At 49.3% G+C, this 22,345-nt stretch overlaps 4 protein-coding genes across 4 annotated transcripts in view; 1 reads left to right on the top strand and 3 right to left on the bottom strand.

Annotated features, from left to right (window-relative positions):
• CABIN1 (calcineurin binding protein 1) overlaps window positions 1-1,346 on the bottom strand; it is a 59,305-nt gene extending 57,959 nt beyond the window's left edge. Inside the window, exons 1-2 of the mRNA XM_039357910.1 lie at window positions 1,238-1,346; window positions 1,046-1,141 (exon numbers count right to left, since the gene is read on the bottom strand). Coding sequence (XP_039213844.1) covers window positions 1,046-1,141; window positions 1,238-1,240 — 99 coding nt within the window. The 5' untranslated portion in view covers window positions 1,241-1,346. The remainder of the gene's footprint in view (window positions 1-1,045; window positions 1,142-1,237) is intronic.
• A 287-nt stretch (window positions 1,347-1,633) lies between these two features.
• DDT (D-dopachrome tautomerase) lies at window positions 1,634-2,203 on the top strand. The gene is made up of 3 exons (XM_039357930.1): window positions 1,634-1,772; window positions 1,847-2,022; window positions 2,100-2,203. Exons 1-3 carry the CDS (start codon window positions 1,665-1,667, stop codon window positions 2,170-2,172), a joined length of 357 nt encoding a protein of 118 aa, XP_039213864.1. The 5' UTR covers window positions 1,634-1,664; the 3' UTR covers window positions 2,173-2,203.
• Window positions 2,204-2,349: 146 nt separating this feature from the next.
• LOC120314634 (glutathione S-transferase theta-1-like) lies at window positions 2,350-7,659 on the bottom strand. The gene is made up of 5 exons (XM_039357928.1): window positions 6,555-7,659; window positions 5,839-5,926; window positions 4,875-5,025; window positions 3,929-4,105; window positions 2,350-3,839 (listed from the first exon to the last, which is right to left on the bottom strand). Exons 1-5 carry the CDS (start codon window positions 7,066-7,068, stop codon window positions 3,639-3,641), a joined length of 1,131 nt encoding a protein of 376 aa, XP_039213862.1. The 5' UTR covers window positions 7,069-7,659; the 3' UTR covers window positions 2,350-3,638.
• A 1,084-nt stretch (window positions 7,660-8,743) lies between these two features.
• On the bottom strand, window positions 8,744-14,898 carry GSTT2B (glutathione S-transferase theta 2B). The gene is made up of 6 exons (XM_039357929.1): window positions 14,680-14,898; window positions 14,358-14,420; window positions 12,713-12,788; window positions 12,034-12,184; window positions 9,608-9,784; window positions 8,744-8,965 (listed from the first exon to the last, which is right to left on the bottom strand). Exons 1-6 carry the CDS (start codon window positions 14,789-14,791, stop codon window positions 8,765-8,767), a joined length of 780 nt encoding a protein of 259 aa, XP_039213863.1. The 5' UTR covers window positions 14,792-14,898; the 3' UTR covers window positions 8,744-8,764.
• Between the last annotated feature and the right edge of the window lie 7,447 nt (window positions 14,899-22,345).

Genomic DNA, 22,345 nt, shown 5'->3' with positions numbered 1-22,345 from the left:
TGGTCAGTCACATGGCCATCCTGTTTTGCTACCATCACGACTTTTAATCGCCATGGGCAGGCTCCATTATGGTCTTAAGTTGAGGATTATCTATAAATCATTACTAAAACAAATCAATATCATACGAATACATACTTTCTTATTAATTTTATATTTCCAGCATAACTAAATCAATAGGCTCTTTTAAAATCATCAGAGAGTCCAAAGGATACGCGCAGAAAGTTGTGGTGGCAAGGAGCAAGCAGACGACCAAGTCTCATCCTATCACATCTGTCACCAGGCCACGGCTATCTGGGCTAAAGCAGCCATTCCCTTCCTTCTCAGACCCTGGGATATGCTCTCTACCAATTTTATCATCGATCTTCCACCATGATCACTTTTGCAACAGTGCATTTGTTTACCAAAATGGCTCATTTGATTCAATATTTATTATTTTTAAGAGATCACACAACTTTCTGGATCATGTTTTTAGCTAGAGTAAAACCTTTTAGGTTCTAATCTAAAACATGTGATCTTGGAAATAAAATGAGAGCCATGATCCATGGTTTGGAAGACATTCTCCCCCCATCCAGCCTCTACAGTAACATGCAATCAGAGAAGCTAATGAATAACCGGAGCAATACTTGGGGTGTCTATAAAAGTAGCTTCTGGCTGACCGCACTTGGGGACATAGGGAAAATATCCAAATATCTACATATTTTATAGGCAGCAATCATTAAACAATCGATAGAACGTATCTGCTAAAGTTCACCAGGCTGACGGGCAAGACCTCAGCAGAGTTTCCTGGTATTCAACCCGCACGGCTTCCCTGAGCACCCAGACGCGCCACCCAGCAAGGACCCTGGCTGCCGGCGAGGAAGAATCCGCCACCCCAAATAAAGGGGCGCTTTCAGTCCGGGCGCCCTTCGGCCCAGAGCCTGCCCGGCTCTTCTTAGCTAGAGCCTGCCCGAGAGGGCCGCCGCTACGTCGTTACACGACTTCCAAATCTCTCTCCCTCCGAGGCCGGCCCGGGCCAGGCAGGGGGGAGGGCCGCCGGCCGAGTCACCTGCGCTTCCTTGGTCTGCGACTTGTGACTCTTGAGGGTCCCCTCGGCGTCGTCGTCCTCCACGGCCGAGCTGGCGTTGAGCGCGGCGATCCGGATCTGCGGAGAGAGAGCAGCGCTCAGCCGCGGAAGCCCCCCTGGAGCCCCTTCGGACCCCCCCGCCACCCCCGCCCCGCGGCCCCGGGAGACACGGACCATGCTGGCCGCAGCCGGGACCCCACAGCCACCGGCGCGCCACCTGGCAGCAAAGCGGCCGCCTATTGGCTGCCGGCTACCCAACCGCAGTGCCAGGGGCGCGGCCGGGCCAAGGGTGGCCCGCCCCTTCCGGTTTCGGCTGCTCTCGCCGCGCCGCTCGGCTGCCCAGCCGAGTTCGGATCTTCTGAAGGTTTCGGAGACGCCTCTCGCGGCATTGAGTTTGATTTATTGAATGTTATTAATAAAGCACGAAATAGACGTTCCTATTTTATTTAAAGCAATGCTAGGGCAGGTATTTCAAATACTCGGAATAGTTTATAATAAAGATAAAAGGCGGAGCGAGGCCCCTCCCCCGGAGAGGAGGGCGGGGCGAGAGGGGGTGGGTCCTCCCCCTCCTCCGCCCCTTCCTCCCCCCGCCCCGCACAAGATGCCCTTCGTGGAGCTGGAGACCAACGTGCCGGAGGCGCAGCTGCCCCGCGACCTGCCCGCCCGGCTGAGCGCCGCCGCCGCCGACATCCTGGGCAAGCCGGAGGAGGTGCGCGGGGGCGGGGAGGGGGGCGGAGGGCTCTCCCCTCTCCCCCCCGGCTGACCGCCCGCTTCTCCCCGCAGCGCGTGGCGGCGACGGTGCGGGGCGATATGGCGATGGCGATGGGCGGCTCGGCTGCGCCGGGCGCGCTGCTCTCAGTCTGGGCGGTGGGCGCGGTGGGCTCGGCCGAGCAGAACCGGAGGCACAGCGCGCGCTTCGCCGAGTTCCTGGGCCGCGAGCTGGGGCTGGGCGCCGACAGGTGAGCCGGGCGGCGGGCGGCGGTGGCGGGCGGTGGCGGGCGAGGGGCTCCGGCCTGACTCTGCGCTCCCCCCGCAGGATCCTGATCCGCTTCCAGCCGCTGGAGCCCTGGCAGGTGGGCAGGCAGGGGACGGTGCTGACCTTCCTGTGACAGCCGGCAATAAAGCGCTGCGCCCACCGCGCCTCCGCCTCCGCCTCTTCCTCGGGGCCGCGTCGGGCGGGGAGGTCGCCGAGGCACTCCGCCCGCCCTGCCCGACAGCCGGCAGCCGCCCTGCTGTCCCCCGGCCTCGGAAAGGACGGAGCCTGGGGCCGGGCTGGGGAGGGTCCCCGTCCCTGGGAGACTCACCCGGATCTCCCGACAGGGGCTACTGGGCCGGGCCCGGGAGGGCTGCTGGGCCCGGCTGGCTTCCCCTGGAAAAGGAGGCCGGGAAGAGGCCTCGGCCTATCCGGACTCTCGGCTTCCAGAGCCCCGAGAAGGCTGGGGCACCGGGATCTCAGGGGGCCGGGACCCGGTTCATCCGGTGACAGCCGGCCGGGCTCTGAAAAGAAGGGGATTCCCGGGGGGGGGGAACGGCCCCCACGCTGCCCTTGGCCCCTCCGCGGCCCAGGAGAGACCGAAGTCCCGGAGGCCGCAGAGGCGGGCGGTGGGCCAGGGGCCAGGCGTGCAAAGGGCGGGTCAGATGCCCCGTTGCAGGTGTGGCCGGGACCCACCGAGCAGGGGCACGGGGTCTCCCGCGTGGCCCCTTCCCCTCAGCCTTTGAGGCTCTTCTGCTCTTCCCTCTTGGGACAACTTGGGTTTACCCCAAAGAAGAGGAGAGAGGCCCTTGGATAGTTCATCAGCGTGTGTGTGTGTGTGTGTGTGTGTGTGTGTGTGTGTGTGTGTGTGTGTGTGTGTGTGTGTGTGTGTCTGTCTGTCTGTCTGTCTGTCTGTCTGTCGCTGCTGCTTGATAGGAAATATTTTTTTATCTAAACAGCTCAGCAGAGATGTGGCCAATCTGATCACACAGATTGGCCACATCACACAGATTGGTGCTGGGCCGTTCATCCTTGAAAGCTGCCTTGGGCTCAGGGCCTCTGCACGCCTCCAGATGCCCCCATCTCGAGAGATACCGGGGGCTTCTTGTCAGCTGACGGAGGCTCTTCTGGAGAGTCTTCCTGGGCCAGTTGATGCAAAAATCTTTTGGAGTTAGAACTTGGGAGCTACTTGTTCCACTGTGATTTTATGTGGTATATATTTAATATCTTATTCATCATCGGATTTTATTCTTTATTATGCTTTTACGATATACATTTCCTAAAGAATTGTGGACACTGGACAATTGAGAAAGAATAATCTGCAGTTCCAACATCAATTGTTGGCAAAAGTGCTTGATTCCTTCTCAACCTATGTTGCAGACCTCATTCAGAATCTGGGCTTGCATGGGGGGGGGCAGCTGGTCAGAAGCCCCTGATGAAGATGTCAGTATACTTATGCCAAGAGGAATTATTCCAGGGCCACCCCTGGTTGAGGTGAGCTGGCCAAAAGGAAAGGGGCTTGGAGGAAGGGTCATTGGAAGGGGGGGCAGGATGCAAGGAGAAATCGGAGGGAGGGGAAGCCCCACTGATCTATTTCCATGTTTATTTTAGCATCTTCAAGAGCAGGGGCTTCATCTGTGCTTTCAGGGGGGGGTCGATGATGATGCTCTTCAGTTCCTGGGGGTTCAGGATCCGGCTGTGGGCGTCCGTGAAAAGGTCCTTCCCCAGGGTCAGCTCCACCCTTTTGCGCCACTCCTGGAGTTTGGGGCGGCCCTCGAGGATGTCGCAGCCGGCTCCCAAGGGCTGGAGGAGGCACAGCGGTTGGCGGGGCTCTGTTTTGGCAGACCCCGGGGTCTCCTTTCAGAGGGCAGCTGCTAGGGCAGGGGCCTTACTTGCATCAGCTCCACAATGGCCACCAGGTCAGCCAGGGAGATTTCTGGGCCAATGAGGAAGGGCTTGTCCTGCAGGAACTTGTCCTCCAGCTTCTGGATGGCAAGGTTCAGTTCCTCCATTGCTTCATGGAGCTTCTCTGGGGACACTTGATGGCCCACAAAGAGCGGGATCACCACCTGCCCCACAGAGATGTGAAGAGGGGGAGAGAAAAGTGGTGCCTGGCTTTATTTGGGCAGGCGCCAAGGGAGCTGTGGAGGCCCTGGGCTGGGGCTGGGGCACCCCAAGGAGGATCTTGCCAGGTTGACTGTTTGGGTCCTTCGTGGTGTCTCCCTTATATGAGGACAATGCCAGGGGATCGGAGGAGTTGCTGCCGGGAGGAGACGGGCCCTGGCTGAGCTGGTCCTTGCATTGGCATGTCTGCAACAAGGTGTGCTTGGGGGGACATGCAACGCCCCCAAATGATCTACTGCCGAGGGTGGCGAAAGGAAGTGGATCACTCTGGAGGCTAGTGGCTTGCTCAGTTAAAGCCAGAGCTGGCACATTTACCTGGTAGAGTTGATGGCCTGGACATTACTACCAGCAGCCTCTCTCAAGGGCAGCATGATTTGCTTTATGCCCATGCCATATGGAAGGAATGACTCTGTCCTCTGGAAGAAGCTTCATTATATCCATGAGTTGCCAGCCATCCCCGAACTGGCTGGGGCACGTGGAGGTTGCATCTCCACTGCCACCCTGTGGCTCCCTGTCTTCTCCTATGGGGGGCTGTCCTCCCCCCCCCCGCCCGGTCTCTGCCTCTCAAGTCCCTCCAGCGGATTTGGTGGGGAAATCAGCATCTCCAGGTGCCCCCCTCCTTGAGCCCCCTTCTCTTGGGTTGTTGGAGGCTGTGCAGGGCCAGCATGAGAGGGGGGGGGCTGCACCACCAGTGAGCAGGAGGCCCGATCTTACCTTGAGCCAAAGGATCTTGGATGTGCCGACCCGAATGGTGCTGATCTGCCAAGCCAAGTACTCATCCACACGGGCTCTCTTCTTCATATCGGGTGGGTACCAGTAGCTGGGAGTGTTGTATTTGCGGATTAGGTAGAGAAGGATGGCTGTGCTGGTGGGCAGAAAACAAAGAGCCAAGGCAGGAAAAAAAACGTCCCCTCAGCGCCCTCCGCTGGATTTGGCCCCCAAGAGAAGGAGAGCCATCCCAGAGTGCTTTCAGACACTGCCCTCTCTCCATTGGGCCGTCTTTGGTTGTTCTCTTTGGGAAGTTGGGTAAGCACAAATTGCCCCAGTGGGAGGCAGTCACACACCCCTCCTCTTTCTTTTGGTTTTTTTTTTCCCCCAAGCATGACTTTCATGCACATACCCCAACCTTGCTAAGGCAAAGCCAAATAGGCTTGACTTGGCTCCCAGCATTTCTGCCTGGGATGCATGCTCACCCAGAGCTGCGGCTGGCTCTGCTGGAGCGAAGGCCAGACTTCCTACTGCAACAGCTGACCAGGTGCTCAATGGCTGGGACTGTTGCCACGTGCAGGTGTCATCTCCCCTCCCATACATCTCAGCCCCTCCTTGGAATTAGCAGAAGCAGACCAGGATTTCATCCCTTTGGCCTCTCGGTCTAGCTTTTGGTTGGCTGGAACCCGGTTAGCATGCAGCTAGGACTGGGTGTCCAGGAGGCCAGCAGGGAACCCTGAATCAGAGGGAGCCTCTTATGCTTCTGACTCTCAACCTGCAGGTGCCGCTGTCACCAGCGCAGCTGCAACTGAAAGGAATTTTTTATTCCAGCCAGAGGGTGCAGATCCAACTGCTTTTCCACTGAGCCAATAATGCTGCTTTGTTCTGGGGATATGAAGGCAACTGGCTTTCAGTTGGTCCAAGTTCCTAGCTCCTAAGGCTTTCCCCTCTCCTCATCAGGAGTCCTCACCTCTCTTCTAGGATGAAATCTCCATCCTTCAGGACAGGCACTTTTCTTAGGATGTTCACCTTGTTAAATTCTTCAGTGAAGTGTTGCCCTAACATTGATAAACCACGTCAGCCAAAAAGAAAACTCCATAACCCAAAGTAAAATGAGCTTTCCGCACACAACCCTCCGTTTCTTAGCTGAGCTCAGTCCCCAGAACTAACAGCTCACAGCCCGGGTGCCAGGAGAGGGGTATAGCAGGGGCTACGGGTAGGTTGAGGACCCAAATCCCAGACAGGCCTCCTCCCACTGTTTCCCTCCCCAAAGCCTCCAGGCTCTCCAGAGGTGCTGGGGGGACTGTTGGGAGGAAGCCCTTTCTCTGTGACCTCCACCCTGATATCTGTGCTCAAGAGGACTCTGAAAACGCCAGGGCCAAAAGACCTCCGATGGCTCCAAGATCTCAGAGAACTTTCAGGCTGCTTGTCCACCTGTCTGGTGCCTCAGGAAGGGGCGGCCTCTGGATGGGGCAGCTGGAATCTGCTCCATGGGGAGGACAGGATGTGGCCTCCCTCAGCATGGTCAAGGCACAAAGCTTGGTTCCCCCAACTGGGAAGAGGCCTGCAGATGTCCCTCCTGTCCTGCTGGTCACCTCTGAAGCTTCCTGGAGGTGGGGAGCCTCCAGAAGATTGGGGAGAAGGGGCAGGAGAAAAGGGGGCTACAGGGGAACTCCCCCCCTCCACCTTTCAGCATGTCAACGGGCTTCATCATGAAAGGGATGTTGTTCTTTTTGGCGAAGATATAGACTGCCCTGCAAGGCTGGGAAAGCAGGTCCAGGTAGAGCTCCAGCACCATCCTGAGGACCAGCCGGAAGGTGGGCAGCACCAACGGAAACCTCAGGCATCCGATTGGCTGACGGAGCAAGCGGCCCTGTGGCCAATCGGGCCAAGCCTTTGCCTGAGCACCTGGTGGGCAGCCCTTAGATGGCAATGTCAGCAGCCGCTCTCGTGGCCGGGGGTGTGGGGGGTTTGGCATTCGTCCTTGTCCAGGGTGAGATGGAGTCCAGTGGATGTGACAGCAGTGCCCAATTTGGGCCCTTTCCGCTGCCAGGGCTACTGAGCCATGTGTGTGGCCCAGGAGAGGAAGCCTGTCACTTTCACCTTCCCACAAGAAGTGGGAAACCAACAATAGAAACAGCGGCTTTACTGAAGTATTTGGGGGTCTCAGCTCTCCTAAAGCAAATTCCTCTGCAGCCATTAGTTTAAATCACATTGTCAGTCAACCTGAAAGGTTAGTTTCATAGCTAACCTGAGTGCTATGCTGACCTGTTTTTCTGGGTTCACATAATACACTAAACCAAAACATTTAAATCCATGTTAACGCTAACCAACCTTGGCATGCTGTGAAATGAGTTAATTTAACCAATCTGTTAAGCCTGTTCCTCTGCGCTGTGGAAACGAGGCTGTTTTGTCAGTTGGAAGGCCTGCAAAACTAATCTTCACGTGTTGCCCCCCCCAAGTGCCATTCAGGGGGCGGAAGCCCATTGGGGGGTGGGAGGCGGCAGCAGCAGTTGGAGCAGGTAACTGAGTAAAAAGTACACAGGGAGTCCTCAACTTACGACCATAATTGCGCCCAAAATTTCTGTTGCTAATTGAGACAGTTAAATGAGTTTTTCCCCATTTAATGACTTTACTTGCCAGAGTTGCTAAGTGAATAACTGTTAAAGTTAATAACACGGTCATTAAGTGAATCTGGCTTCCCCACTGACTTTGCTTGTCAGATCACCAAAGGGGATCCTGTGATCCTGGGACACTGTCATAAATACATGCCAGTGACCAGGCACGGATTTTGATCACGTGACTCTGGGGACGCTGCAGTGGTTGTGTGAAAAATGGCCATAGGTCAATTTTTTCAGTGATGTTGTAACTGAACGGTCACTAAATGAATTGTTGTAAATTGAGGAATACCCTGTCCCTGTTGGCATCAACCCCCTTTTGCCTCCAAATGCCTTGTAACATCCAACGCTGCACGTAACTTCAGGTCAAGTGGAAAAAATGTTATGTGGTTGTTATGTCTGAGTGTTTGTTGTATGGTTGCAGGTCTGCTTGCCTTTGCACTGACTTGCCATGGCTCTTACCACAAAGCTATCCAGGTGCATCCGAAGAGGACTTTTCTCATCAGCCAGGCTAAACAGAACTGGGGGCGGCGAGAGACTGGCTCAAGGTCACCCAGCTGGCTTCCCTGCCTAAGCAGGAGCAGAACCTGGGTTTCCCTGCACCCAGTCCAGTGCCTTAACCACTATACCACGCTGCTTCTCCAAGTAGAAACAGGAATTGTTTATTTCGGGACCGCAAAGCTGCTACCAAGCTGGAATGGGCAAGGAAGATGACCTACCTGAGCAGAGCCTAGAAAGGCCCGGGCATAGGGAGAAGGCATGGGGGGGGGGTAGGAGGGCTCCAGGGACAACCATCTTTCTAGGACCCATCGTCCTCGGCATTGAGCATCTCAGGGCAGGAGTAGAGAAAAGAGGGAGGAGGCTTTGGAGCAGGTGATCACAGGAGGCTCCCGGGAAGGAGACCTGGTGGCCCCTTTCTGACTTGGGTGGGGCACAAACGTCACTAGCCCAGGAGCCTCTCAGCTCCACCAGCTTCCTTCATCTGGGCAGAGGAGCGGACTCACTGCCCTTCTGCCCACTGTTTAGCCATGCGTTTTCCTGGCGGTGGCTAAAGGGGCTCATGGCGAATGGTCTGGGGTCCTTGTGGCTCATCCTGGCAGGCAGAGTCCAGGGTCAGGAGAACTCCAGCATAACAGTGGAGCTCTTGCAAAGGCTGTGGGGGTGCTTTCTGGAAGCCTGACAGGGCTTTCGCCAGGAGAGCCTCTAAATGAAAAGTTAACAAGTCCAGAGATGGAGAGATGACCAGCCACGCCAGCCTCTCTTTTGAAATTCTTTTACTCATCTCAGCATCTTTAACAAAACGGGGGCCAGTTGCTCCTTCAGCTGTGGACTGATCTGGATGGCGCTAAGTTTACTAATGTTCAGGATTAATTCATGTGCTTGCAAGAAGAGCTCCTTCCCAATCACATCTTCCGTCCTTTTGCGCCACTCGGCCAGTCTGGGCCTGTCCTTGAAAATGTCGCATCCGACGCCCACAGGCTGCAGAAACAGAGAAGGAAACGCAGAGGTTGGCAAATGGCGGCATCAGATCAGCTGGCAGAAGATCAGGGCCCTCCACACACATGTCCCAGCTGCCTAGCCTAGGCCACCGAGTCTGCTCAGGCTCCACAGGCTGCAGCCCTGCCTCTGGTTCCCCAGGGTGCCTGCCCCCCCCTTCTTGACCCAGTGGAGCTGATTCTGGGACAGAAGCGCCTCTGGGGTGGCGCTGATCTGCCTGGAGCCTGCTCCTGCTGTCGGGAAGGGAGGGGACCCCCTTTGAGGGCAGCTAGTGATGCCCCTTCACAAGTCAAGAAGGGCACAGGCAGAGGAAGAGGAGAAAAAGCCCCTAGCAAGAAAATGGCCAGAAGGAACCTGGCTAGTCCAGACTAGGATTATAACCCGATCAGACAAGACCCTTCTGGGATGTCATGAAGATAAAGGGAGGGAGTGGGAAGCTCATTCAGACTCGCCTAGTTCCGATCCTTTGGCCTTGCAATAAAAGTCTCAACATGCAGGACTTTGATTTCCTCGTCTGGTTTACTGGAAGGGCAGGCAATGTGCACCTGGGGAAGCCCCATTGCATCTTTAAGAGGGAGGAATCAGATACAGGGGGGGACGAGGGCCCAGCGCTCTCAGGGTCACCTGCATGAGATCCACGATAGCCACCAGGTCCGCAAGAGAGACTTCGCTGCCCACCAGGAAGGGCTTGTCCTGGAGAAACAATCCCTCAAACTGATCCAAAGCTGCGGTCAGCCCGTCCATCACCTCCTGCAGTTTCTCTGGCGGGAGTGGCTGGCCCGTGAAGAGCGGGATCAACACCTGCATCAGAGGGAGGAGAGCGGTGATCCCTACCGAAGAGCAGCCTAGGCCCACCTGGGAAGGGGAAGATGGGGATCAGGGGGTCGGGGCATCAAGGGAAGGATCAGATGGGCTTTCTCACACCTGCTCAGTTCAGAAACCGAGGACCCTTTAATTTCCCCTCAACATGGAGGAGACTGACCAAGCAGAACAGTCCACAGAAACACTAGCAAATTCCTTGTCAGAAACATTTGGAAATGAATCCAAACATACTAAAACTATTGCAAAGTCCTTCTGTCATTTGGGAGAGAGTCTTCGTGTGGGAGATAATTTCACCTGGAAAAGGGCAGATGCGGGCAACCAAAATGATTGAGGACCTGAGATAAAAAGTAAAACACTGGGACATAAGGAAAAGACTGAATAGTGCGCAGGATTCTAGGAAAGTAACCCTCTTCTCTTTTCCCCCAAAGCCCTGTTTCCGTTCCCTTTTTGCCCTTCCCTTTCTTTTCCTTTCCTCTTCTTTTATCTAGTTAGGGTAAAGTGAAGCTCCTGGCCTTCACCTGTCATGGTGCCTGGGCATTTGAGGATCCCTCCCCCCACTCTCACCCTGAAGGAAAAGGCCTCACACTCCTCCCAGGTGGTTCCATTTTCTGAGCCAGAAATACATGCCTCACTTGCTGCGTTTGCTTTGGCTTAGGAAAGTAAACACCTGTCGCTCCTTCTGTAATCCAATTGTGCCTATCCAAGAGGTGTATATACCCTCCCTGTGGATTCTTTGCTCTTTTAAGCGAGAAAAACCTCATGAGTAAATGAATTGCCTACATTTGGGGCTTCAAATGTTTTTTTAATAGTAGCAAAAGTAACCAATCAAACTGAATGAGGGGAAAATACGAAGGGCGCTAATTTTTCAGTTAGTGGGTGAACTATGGAACTTGTTCTCCCAAGACTTCTTGTTGGAAACTGGACTGGCCAGCTTTTGAAAACATTTAGAGAGCTCTACATGGCTGCATCCAAAACCCTTTGCACATCCAGCTACCTGGATGCCGAGCAGCAAAATCCAGCAACCTCTGCAGCAAAACTCTGGGTTCAGTTCCGCAAGCTGCAGGCTGGAGCTTCGGGGTAGTTGGCTACCCAGGAGAAGCGCTCCTGCCTTGTCCCTTGGACAAGGGTCCCCCTTTGGCACAAGAACCCCAGCTGCCGTTCCTTTCCAAAGGAGCAGAAGTAATGGCTGGCTGGCTGAGCTGTCAGTGCCCAGCAGCCTCACTGAAAGAGACTTGGGACAGAGCTGCTTGCGGTGTCCCCGTGGCCTTGGTGGGACCAGAGTAGTGAACTATGGGAGCTTTTGGAAGGCCACCCATGCTCTGCTCTTGGGATGCTCCTGTGGAGGTTGAGTTGTCTCAGGGAGGAGAAAGCCCTTAGCACCACAAACTGTGGTGGTGTTCCTCTGAAAGTGGATGGATAGATGGATGATCAACTTTGGCCTGCTGCCTTTTCAACATACTGGGTTCCAGGGAAGGATCTAGTGAGGTCCCACCTTTGGATAGGAAACTACTGTGCTTGTGAGTGCTGAACTTTGACCTTGAGCCACATGGCAGTCTGTAGTAGGATAGAGATGGGGGGGGGGAATGTGGGAAGAGACATCTAATCAACTGCCTGTAGCAATTACTGTTTTGTCATCTTAATCTGTTTATTTTTTCTCTGTTTTACAAAAAATACTCTATTAACTGTACTTGATTGCTATGATTATTTAAGAATCTACATGCAAGAAATTGTTAATCACTGCTAATATGTGTGAAGAAAATTATCTCAGAATAAGATAAAATGTAAATTAATCCTTTCCTAGGAATACTGGATTCCTAAGAAAATGTGTTTTTCTTTTAAAAAATCAACCTTTCCTCTGGGGCAAACCATATTCTGCATCAAACTGTTCTGGTGGGATTTTAAGAACATCCTTTTCTTCCCCTCGATAGCATTGCATTGGGGCTCAAAGGAGGAGAACTGCCTCCACCTCATTTACAGAAAGATGGGAGGAAATTCCTCTCCTGGCCCATCCAGTGAAGCGCTTCTGCCCGTAAGACCTTGAGCAGGGAAGCAAGGCAGCTGCAACATCTTGAAAGCAAAAAGGTAAAAGCAACCTGGAGAAAAAGTGAAGTATTGGGCAAACTATATCATGAAGACAGACTGGACGTTTCAAGTGCTGGGAACAGATCTTAAATCTTCTGGGTCAAGCTGAGGCTTCCCAAATCTCCAGATCCTCCTCAAATCCTCACCTTAATCCACACTGTCTTGGGAGCATTGGATCTGATGTTAGCCTGATGCCACGACAGGTATTCGTCCACCTTTGCTCGTTTCTGTAGGTCAGATGGGTACCAGTGATCTGGGGTGTTGTACTTGCGACTCAGATACAAAAGGATGGCCGTGCTGACCACAGATTCATGGAAATCGAGGAGGACAGGACCACAAAAGAAAGGCAGGAGTTAGTTTCTGCAGAGGAGGAGCTGGTGAGCAAACACAACTGAGAATGGGGCTAATTAAAGCACTTTGGAATGAGGATTGTCAAAGATGAAACAATTGAGACAAGCAAAAGTATTCTGGGCTTTCAGTTGTCCATTTGGTCTACTGAAGTTCTCCAAAACATTTCCAAATGTCTCATGTAAAATAAGGTACTAACTACAGAGAGAGGTACGCAGGTACTGCTCCGCTTCTGATGGATTCCCACCCTCTCATTGTCCAGTCTAACTCAGGAGTGAATACCTTGTTATCTTGTGTCATCTGGGAGAAATGAGAAGAGACTTCCAGAATTAATGTCTTTAGCTGTAATTGCATTGTGTCCCCCGACCCCAAACCTGCAGATGCTCCCAGCTACTTTGTTCCCTGCTGGGTCTCCTCTGACAGTTCTCCAAACATGGCTCTAGACACGGAGAAACGGGTGGGGGAAACTCTCCTTACCCTTCTGCCAAGACGAAGGTCTCCTCCTTCAAGACAGGGACTTTCTTCACCCTTGCACTCTCCTTGGGCTGTGACCCTTGAAATCAAGGCAGATATTCCACCGTGAGGTCTGGGAGAGGCTAAAAGCAAAGAAGACCCCCTCCCCTTATTTCCTGGCTACTTCTGTCTGGAGTGCAGAACAGAAATCTCCTTCCACCCAAGTCTTCTCTGAATTACAGCTAGAAAGATGGATTGCTAATAAATTGCACTTAAGTATCCCTCTGAGATTATAAAATGAGCTCTGCTTTCTGCAGCTGAAATTGACTAGAAAATCGTGGTTGCTGTTAGATAATCTCAGAATTAGATACTTCTGGCAAATCTGATATGGATCAGGAATGGATGGGGGGGGGGGCAACCTTTTCTTCAGCCAGGGAAGTGGTTGAACAGACAGCACAGTGATAGCCATCAACTCGCAACTTTTAAATTACAAATGTGAGTGCAGCATCATATTCCAGACTTTGTAGCTACCCACAGACTCACACTTTTCATGGCTAAAACAGGAAGGTTTGATCTGGGGATGGCAATGTGGGGAAACACCAGAATGAAAGCCCCCAAAAAGAAATTCCGTGGGAACCGGTTGAGGCATTGGCACCCGAGTGAAGTAGGGATGAGAAGAAGGCTCACTCTGGGGCCCATCAAACTTTCTGGAAATTATGGGGCAGGGAACGATGTTGAGACCACTACATAGAACAACATCTAGGTGTGGAGGGGCTGTCCTGCCTCAGTTTTTTGGAACCCAAGCTGACTTTGGAACCCAAGCTGAGAGGGCTGGTAAGCAAGAAGGGAATGAGGAAACCATTGGAGGTTTATTTTGGAAAATTAATAATGAACGTTGTAATTTATTTATTTCTGTGCATCTCTGGTAGCAATGCAAAGATGGTAAAGATCCGTTTATAAGCTGCCATGGCGCAAGAGATCCAGAATATCCTGGACTGGGATTAGTTACAGAAAGACTATGCTGAATAGTGCAAAGGTGCTCGGAGCAGCCACAGAGGCAAAGTACAAGAACCAGGTCGCTTATCTTATTGGAGGGAGAACCCCGTCCAGTTTGGGTGCAGAAAAAAGCTCTTTCTGCAACTTCAACGGCCCTTTGGACCTTTCAAGCTGTATTTACACAGCAAACAGGGAACACAGCACCGCTGCAGGAGAGGTTTCAGTGAAATTGTTGGCGGCAGGCAGTTGTTTACATCTCCCCTCCTTTCCCCGGTGCGTCATCCTGGCTCTGTTGGGACACGCCACGCACACCTGAAGCCCCGAAGGAGGAAAATGGTGGCAGGCATTTCCAGCAGCTGCTGGTGGGAAGATCCTGTCAGATTCCTGATGGTTAAGGCAACTCTGCAGGGGAAGATTCCTGACAATATTACATTTTGTGAACAGGTGCTCAACGATTACTCTGAAAGTGAACAGCCCCCATGTTCTCCTCTCCTCTGCTAAGAAGTCAGAAGGTGCCCTAGTTCACAGTTCTGCCTAGGGAATGAACTGAAATTCATTCCACTCATTTGGGGAAAAAATAATCCGAGAGTGCCATATTCCAGGGCAATGAAACAGCTGCATAAGCAAACCATGCCTCAGTTTTCCATTCATATAAACCCTGAGCTCCTCTTACCTGATGGGGCTGTTGCCCCCCCTTCTGCCTCTGCTCCAGGCATCTTGGTCCCCAAGATGGAATCTGGCAAGAGGGAGGCATCACCATAGCAAAAGATTTCCAGTGCAAGACGTTCCCTCCAGTTTGCCCCCCCCCCCTCAGCCTGCTCTCCTATCACCATGTGGGAGAATCCCCTCCTGTTTCTGATGGGCCCCATGAAGGCAAGGCCCACCCAGCTGCTGCCCAGAGTGTCAAGAGGTGTCCCTGAAGGAGGCTCCTTCTCCATCCCTCCCCCAGCTGAGAAAATCCCTCCCCACATGTCCCCGTGCGGGGCTCTCCTCACCTTTGAACAGCTCCACATTTTTCAGCTCAAAGGGAATGTGGTTCTTCTTGGCAAAGATGTAGACCGCCCGGCAGGGCTGGGACAGAAGGTCCAGGTAGAGCTCCAGCCCCATTCTTCTGCCAGGTGGACGGATGGAGTGGCCGAGCACTAGGAAGGGAGGCCTGTTCTCACAAGCCTCCTTTGGCGAAAGGCTCTCCCAGAAGGGAGAGCAGGGCAAAGAGCTGAAAACTGGGAGCTGGGCCAGACCAGGATCCGCCCTCAGGGGCAGGCAGGAACTTCTGCTTCCTTTTGGAAAAAGCAAAGACCAAAACTCTTGTGGGGACAAGGGAATACTAACGGGGGCAGAGGAGAAGGAAGTCTGAGGAAAGCAGCTCACAATGACCCACTGTGAAGTTTGGGGGGGGGGGTCATCTCAGGCGGGTGTTACAAGAGAGATTTCTTATTTGTGGCAAATATTACGTACTCTTCAAAGTGCAAGTGCTTAGTTGGCCTTATAAATCCACACACTTTTAAACCCCAATTAACAATGGATGTTACAATAAAATAAACATAAACTTAATATTTGTCCTCACATGGTACTGGATTTGGGTTAATATCCTTGCATCAAATGGAAGACTTAGTAAGATCTTGACAAATAGCTTGAAGTGAAAAAAAGATGAAAATTGTTAGATGGGAATGATAATTTTATTAAAAATTACAGTTTACAACCCTAAAAATTAATACAAACTAAAAAAGATAAAAAAGGTGCAGAAAAATAGAGCAAAGAAAAAGAAACATTAGAATATAATAAAGAATAAAAAAAGGCTCTGCTAAAAATGATAGGAGGCCAGACAAGGAGAGGAACTGAGATTGCCCACAAGTGCTCCAGGCAGCTGCTCCTCATGAGACTACAAGATGGCAGGCTTTAGAGAGAGGAGATGAAGGTCCAAACAGAAACCAAATGTCCCAGTTTCTGGTGACTTGTATTTTTTATTGACTTTGGATCATTATTATTTATAGTTAAAAAAAACCTTGTAACATTGCCTGGAGGCTGTGAAGATCTGGATGGGAAGAACAGGCTTTGAGCCTACCGTAATAAGTGGGCCCAGAGGAAGGGGGCTCATGGCTGAAGGTGGTTGACAAGACCTCATCCCCATGCCATCCCTCTCAGTCCTAGTTTTTGTATAATTTTAAATTTTGAATAATTTCAATATTTTAATTACTTTTCTATTTTTTAAAAATCTGTAAACTGCTCAGAGTTGCCTTATGGGGAAGATGGGCAGCATAAATATTTAATAAATGAAAGAGAGAGAGGGGTTGTGGGATTTCAGCTCTCCTAATATAAAGAGTCCTAAAACAAAGATTGTATGGGCAGCAGCTACAGCTGGGATGGCTTCTACCCAGATTTGCTGGGGGCGCCATTGCCCCTTCCTGAGACCTGGATCCCATTTGGAGAACTGCAACATGCTCCACCCAAGTTGAAGATTAGAGGCTGCAGCTGGTCCAGGGTGAAGTATTGGGAAGATCCCGCTGCACACAGGACACTCTGTGGTGCAAACTGCATTCACGACTGATGAGCTTCTGGATGCAATTCAACATATTTGGGAACCTATACAGAGGTTCCCTTTGAGGCATAAAGCCTGATTACTTTTCTCTGTCCTGGAAGACCTGCAAGAGTAAGCAAGTTCATCTTTGAAACAATGACCTCTACTGTCAGGGTCCCCAGGAAGCGCACCTGCTTGATGGGACCTGAGATGGCATTGCCCAGAATTTGGCACTGCTCAATTGGGATGAGTTGTTTTTTGCTGAACATCTGCATGACCAGGTTCATTTTGGTTTTTGTTATTTTTATTCTGGTTTGACTATCTGAGTTTTTTTTAATTGGTTGCTTTTATGTCACCTGTCCAGGGTTTGAGAGACTGAGAAAATAAAGGATGACTATATGTAAAATTTCATATACATACAAATTTCATATACATACAGATAATTTTAAATACTACTTTATTTTCCTTTTTTGGCTATATATTATTTTTTTGGTTGTTTTCTTAAACAAAGGAATTAAAAAACAACAACACCTCATCTGAACCTGACCAGCTGACATCCAATCAAACAAATGTGAGTCGTTTTATTCTGCAAAGGACGCACAAGTTCACAACAGTGGCCAGTAGACAGTCTTCCACCTTAGATTTCCATTAAAGGGTTAAATGAGTTGGGGGAGCTCTCTGGGGACACAATGCAAAGCAGGCGAGCTTTGCCATCCCTGCCATCCCAGCGCAGTTTTGATGCTGAGATTTCCTTTGGAGTCAGTCCTCACTTTAAGTAGGAGGCTTAATAAATTAATTGTAATAGAAATCTCACATGCATGCTTGCTGCTGCTCCATCTGGGCATGTTGGCAAGACCATGTCTCCAACCTGGAGGTCTTGGATTATGCAGAGTCCACCAGCATTGTGTCCCTGATGACCAGAGAGTAGATCAGAATGGATGACCACATTGACTTCCGGTTCTGGATCGCGGCTCTGGCGGACAGGCAGGGAGATTGCTCCCTCTGCCGTCCGGTTTTCTCTCGCCGGGGGACCCTGAAAGGGGTCGAAAGTCGCCTTGAAGGGGCGACGAGCGGGGAAGAGGACCTCTGACTGATCGTGGAAGGGCAGTAGCCCTTCCGTTTGATCCGGAGCAGCTCTTCGGATCGACAGAGAAAAGATTGGCCACTCACATAGCCCATCATTAATGCCGTTTCCAGCCGAGGCCAAACTTACAGCTAAGCACTTGAAAGCACCGCGGAGGAACTGGATGAGATCCTACATTCTTTTTACCCCAAGTACTTTTTCCTGCAAAAGCTCTCTGAAATTGCTTCCCCCTGAGGAGAGAGGGAAGGGAACGTCTTTCTCCCACCTTCTAAAATGGCGGTGGTTGCCTACATAGGGGAGATAAAGCCCTGAAAAATATATTTAAGTAATTGGACTTACATGCTTCTTAGATCTGGTGACCCAAAAAGTTCCTACTTTCACGGAAACTGGCTATCTTAACTAATTGAACCCCCCCCCCCAAGAAAAGAACCTAAACTGGATAAAAGCCTAGCCTTTTTGAAAAGGATTTTAAAGGTCACTGAGGACATCTTGTGGTGATAGCCTGGTATAGCAAGTGAACATCACTGATAAAGAGACCTGTTTACAACCTAGATCTGTCCTTGGCACTATCTAAAGATAAAAAGCTGCAACTGGGAGCTGAAACTGGCTCTTAAGAACTGTGGAGGTGAACATTCACTAACTCTTGCTTAAAAAGCTAGCCTCCACTAAAGGACTATCTATAAACATTTCAGAAATGGAGGGGGACCAGCAACAAACTTTCCTTGACTATAAACTAATTGTCAATGCTGAAAATATTGTATATTCTTGCTTTTGACAATATGTAGAATTGTCTGGTAATTATGGGGTTAGAATATACAATATTTGCAGCGTTGACACTAATACTTGAAAAAATCCTTGAAGCTACTGAGGTAATTAAATCCAGACTGAAAGACAAAGACAAAGGCGCCAGCTTGAACCTACAAACTGAAATTTAGTTAGATTCTAACTAAAGAACTTATAACTCAGAAAACAACAGAAGCGGGAGAAATCAATACTAAGACAGAGGACTTTAAGGAACAACAACAATATATTGAAAATTCTGACAACCAAATCCTGATTGCAACCAAAGAACCTACAACTCAGAAAGTAAAAGAAGTGGAACAAAGTAATACCAAAACAGGATGCTAAAGATCAACAAGGACAGCACATTGAAAATCTAGATAAACAATCAATAACTATAAAATTGGACATGACCTTTTACTTAAACCAGAAGAAACCTGAGGAAGGACCAGACCGAATTGAAGATAAAGACACTAGAACAAATACCGAGACTTGAATTACCAGAGCTACAACTTAATGATTATCAATGGACCAGCTCTTTTGAAAAATTGATGACTAGGCGGTCTCCCTTGATTCAAGTAACATGTACCAGAATGAAAGGAGACCTATTTGATAACTTAAAGACATGGATATGGAAACCTGGTTGGCAGAATGTGATGTATTAGGATGAGAATTAGAAAATGTTTATGAAATAAAAATAGAATATATTTAATACATATATTTTAGACATTATAACTTTTGTGTAGTGAAATAAAGGAAATTTGGGTTACCAGAAATTTGAATATTATGGATGTTAAAGGTTAAAATTGGAATACTGTAATTAGAAATCAAGAATTAGGTAAAACTGAATTCTTGAATGGATATGTATAAACAAAAGATAGATTGATAAATGCTTTGATTGAGCTTGCTATGGCTAGAAATTCATTAGTTTAACTATTATTAACTATTATGAGACAATAAAAGCCCAGTCTAGTACAATACCAACGAAGAGGAAAAATAACAGCTCTCAAAAGAAACCAGCATGGCTGCATAAAGAACTCTCTGATAAATTGAAAGATAAAAAGGACAAGTATAGAAAGTGGAAAGAGGGGCACATAACTAAGTCAGAATATCAGCAAATAGCCCGAGCCTGCAAAGATGAAGTGAGGAAAGCTAAGGCTCAAAATGAACTAAGGCTTGAGACCAAAGTCAAAAATAACAAAAAAGCTTCTTTCAACATGTAAAAAACAAGAAAAAAGTGAAGGAAATGAGTGGTCCATTAGTGGGTGAAAGCGGCAAGGGAGAAAGCAGAACTGTTTAACTCGTTTTTTGCATCTGTCTTTACATAAAGGGATAAAACAGACCAACCTACCAAAAACAGTGCCACAAAAAACAGAATAGAAACACAAGTTAAGATAGGCAGGAAAATGGTAAGTGAGCACCTGTCCAGGCTAGACGAGTTCAAATCACCAAGACCAGATGGATTACACCCCAAGGTTCTCAAGGAACTGGCAGATGTGATCTCAGAACCATTGAACTATATTTTTCAAAGTTCCTGGAGCACTGGGAAACTACCGGAAGACTGGAAAAGAGCTGATGTAGTTCCCATCTTCAAAAAAGGAAAAAAAAAATGGACCCAGGAAATTACAGACCTATCAGCCTGATCTCAATACCTGGGAGGATTCTGGAAAAGATAATCAAACAACAAATCAGCGAACACCTAGAGGCAAACAAAGTCATTACTAACAGCCAACATGGGTTTCTCAAAAACAGATCATGCCAGACAAATCTTATTGCATTCTTTGACCAAGTGACAAAATTAGTGGATCAGAGGAATGCTGTGGATATAATTTACTTGGACTTCAGTAAGGCATTTGATAAAGTAGATCATAACCTACTACTTGATAAGATAGAAAAATGTGGGTTAGACAGCATCACCACCAGATGGATCGTAGCTGGCTGACCGGCTGTACTCCGCGTGTGGTCCTCAATGGAACCACATCTACATGGAGGGAAGTGTGTAGTGGGGTGCCCCAGGGCTGTTCTGGGCCCAGTGCTCTTCAACATCTTCATCAATGATTTGGACGAGGGGATAGATGGGGAAATAATCAAATTTGCAGACGACACCAAGCTGGCAGGAATAGCCAACACTCCAGAAGACAGGTTTAATATACAGGAGGATCTGGACAGACTTGAACACTGGGTGCTATCTAACAAAATGAAATTCAATAGTGAAAAAAGTAAGGTCCTACATTTAGGCAAGAAAAACCAAATGCACAGGTATAGTATAGGTGGTACCTTGCTCAATAGTAGTAACTGTGAGAGGGACCTCGGAGTCCTAGTGGACAATCACTTCAATATGAGCCAGCAGTGTGCTGCAGCTGCCAAAAAAGCCAACACAGTGCTAGGCTGCATTAACAGAGGGATACAATCAAGATCACATGAAGTATTAATACCACTTTACAATCCCTTGGTAAGGCCACACTTAGAATACTGCATCCAGTTTTGGTCACCACGATGTAAAAAAGATGCTGAGACTCTAGAACAGGGGTAGGCAACCCAAAACACTCAGACCCGTTTCCCACCAAAAACAAAACACTGGGAGCCGCAAAACCCTTTTGATATCTAAAATGAAGATAACACTGCATATATCCTTTACCTTTATTATAGGTGTGTGTGTGTGTGTGTGTGTATGTGTGTGTGTGTGTATTCAGCTCCTCGGAGAACACTGTGAGTGCACTCTCTTTTACACATACACACACACACACACACACATATACACATTAAAAATAAAAGTAAAAATATGACTCTTGGGAATACCCATACTATTAAAACAATGATCACCAAGAGAATGCTTTAAGAGAATAAAATTACATACACACACAGGTAAAAAAAGGATATATGCAGTGTTATCTTCATTTTAGATGTCAAAAGGGTCTCTCTCTCCCTCCCTCTCTATCTGCCCTTGGTCTGCCACTCCTCTTCCCCCACTCTCTCTCTCTCTCTCCCCCCCCCTCCTGTCTGCTGCTCACCTGGCAAGCTTCAAGCTGTTGTCCAACAACCTCCGGGGTAGGCAACCTCGTCTCTTTTATGACTCATGGACTTCAACTCCCAGAATTCCTGAGTCAGCCTAGCTGGGCTAGCTCTCTCTCTCCTGCCCTTCCTGCTTCCTGCTTCCTTCAGAGACGCAGCAAAGGGAGGAGCTCCGCCCAGAAAGCTTTTCAGCTCCTCGGAGAACACTGTGAGTGCACTCTCTTTTACACATACACACACACACACCCACACACACACACACCCAGAGAGAGAGAGAGAGAAGCAGGGAAGTGCAATTGCCTCTCTCTGCAAAGGCAGAGGAGGCTGGGAGCCACAGGGGAAGGCTCAAAGAGCCGCATGTGGCTCCGGAGCCGCAGGTTGCCGACCTGTGCTCTAGAAAGAGTACAGAGAAGAGCAACAAAGATGATTAGGGGACTAAAACATATAAGGAATGGTTGCTGGAATTGGGTATGCCTAGTTTAGTGAAGAGAAGGACGAGGGGGGACATGATAGCAGTGTTCCAATATCTCAGGGGCTGCCACAAAGAGGAAGTCAAGCTATTCTCCAAAGCACCTGAAGGCAGGACAAGAAGCAACGGATGCGAGAGAAGCAACCTAGAATTAAGGAGAAACTTCCTGACAGTGAGAACACTTAACCAGTGGAACCTGTCCCCAGAAGCGGTGAATGCTCCAACACAGGAAGTTTTTAAGAAGAGACTGGACAGCTATTTGTCTGAAATGGTATAGGGTTTCTTGCCTGAGCAGGGGGTTGGACTAGATGACCTCCAAGGTCCCTTCCAACTTTATTATTATATCAAATGTTAATTAGAAATAAGAGTAATTTTTGACAATGTAACCTGAGATATGTACTATATATATATGTATGATTTTGTTTTTGGATAATTGATTACCCCGTCACCAAGTTGTTTCTCAAGCACCTTGTTAAAATAAAAAATCAATAAAACTTGTTTTTTTTAAAAAAGAAAAGAAAATCTGCACTGTCTCCCTTGAACCCGAAGGTCTGCCATACAGCTTAGCAGAATGCATAAACTCAGGTAGTGTAATTTTTGTAATTGCAGACAAGCTAGAAACAGATTGGATATCAAGAATTAGCAAATTGCTATTTCATCAACAAGGACATCTTAGACACAACGTGTCACATTTTGGAGATGCAATTCAGCCATTTCAAATATTAATTTGTGCGACTGCACACTTATTTGGGGTTGCTCATGAAAGTGGCACTGTGCTGGCAAAAACCAAAGAGCATG

This window comes from Crotalus tigris, unplaced genomic scaffold (assembly GCF_016545835.1).
Source record: "Crotalus tigris isolate CLP2741 ecotype Arizona unplaced genomic scaffold, ASM1654583v1 scf7180000018965.556698, whole genome shotgun sequence".
Classification (NCBI taxonomy): domain Eukaryota; kingdom Metazoa; phylum Chordata; class Lepidosauria; order Squamata; family Viperidae; genus Crotalus; species Crotalus tigris.
Note: the sequence above shows the minus strand (reverse complement) of the source record. Positions and strands in the feature narration are given on the sequence as shown.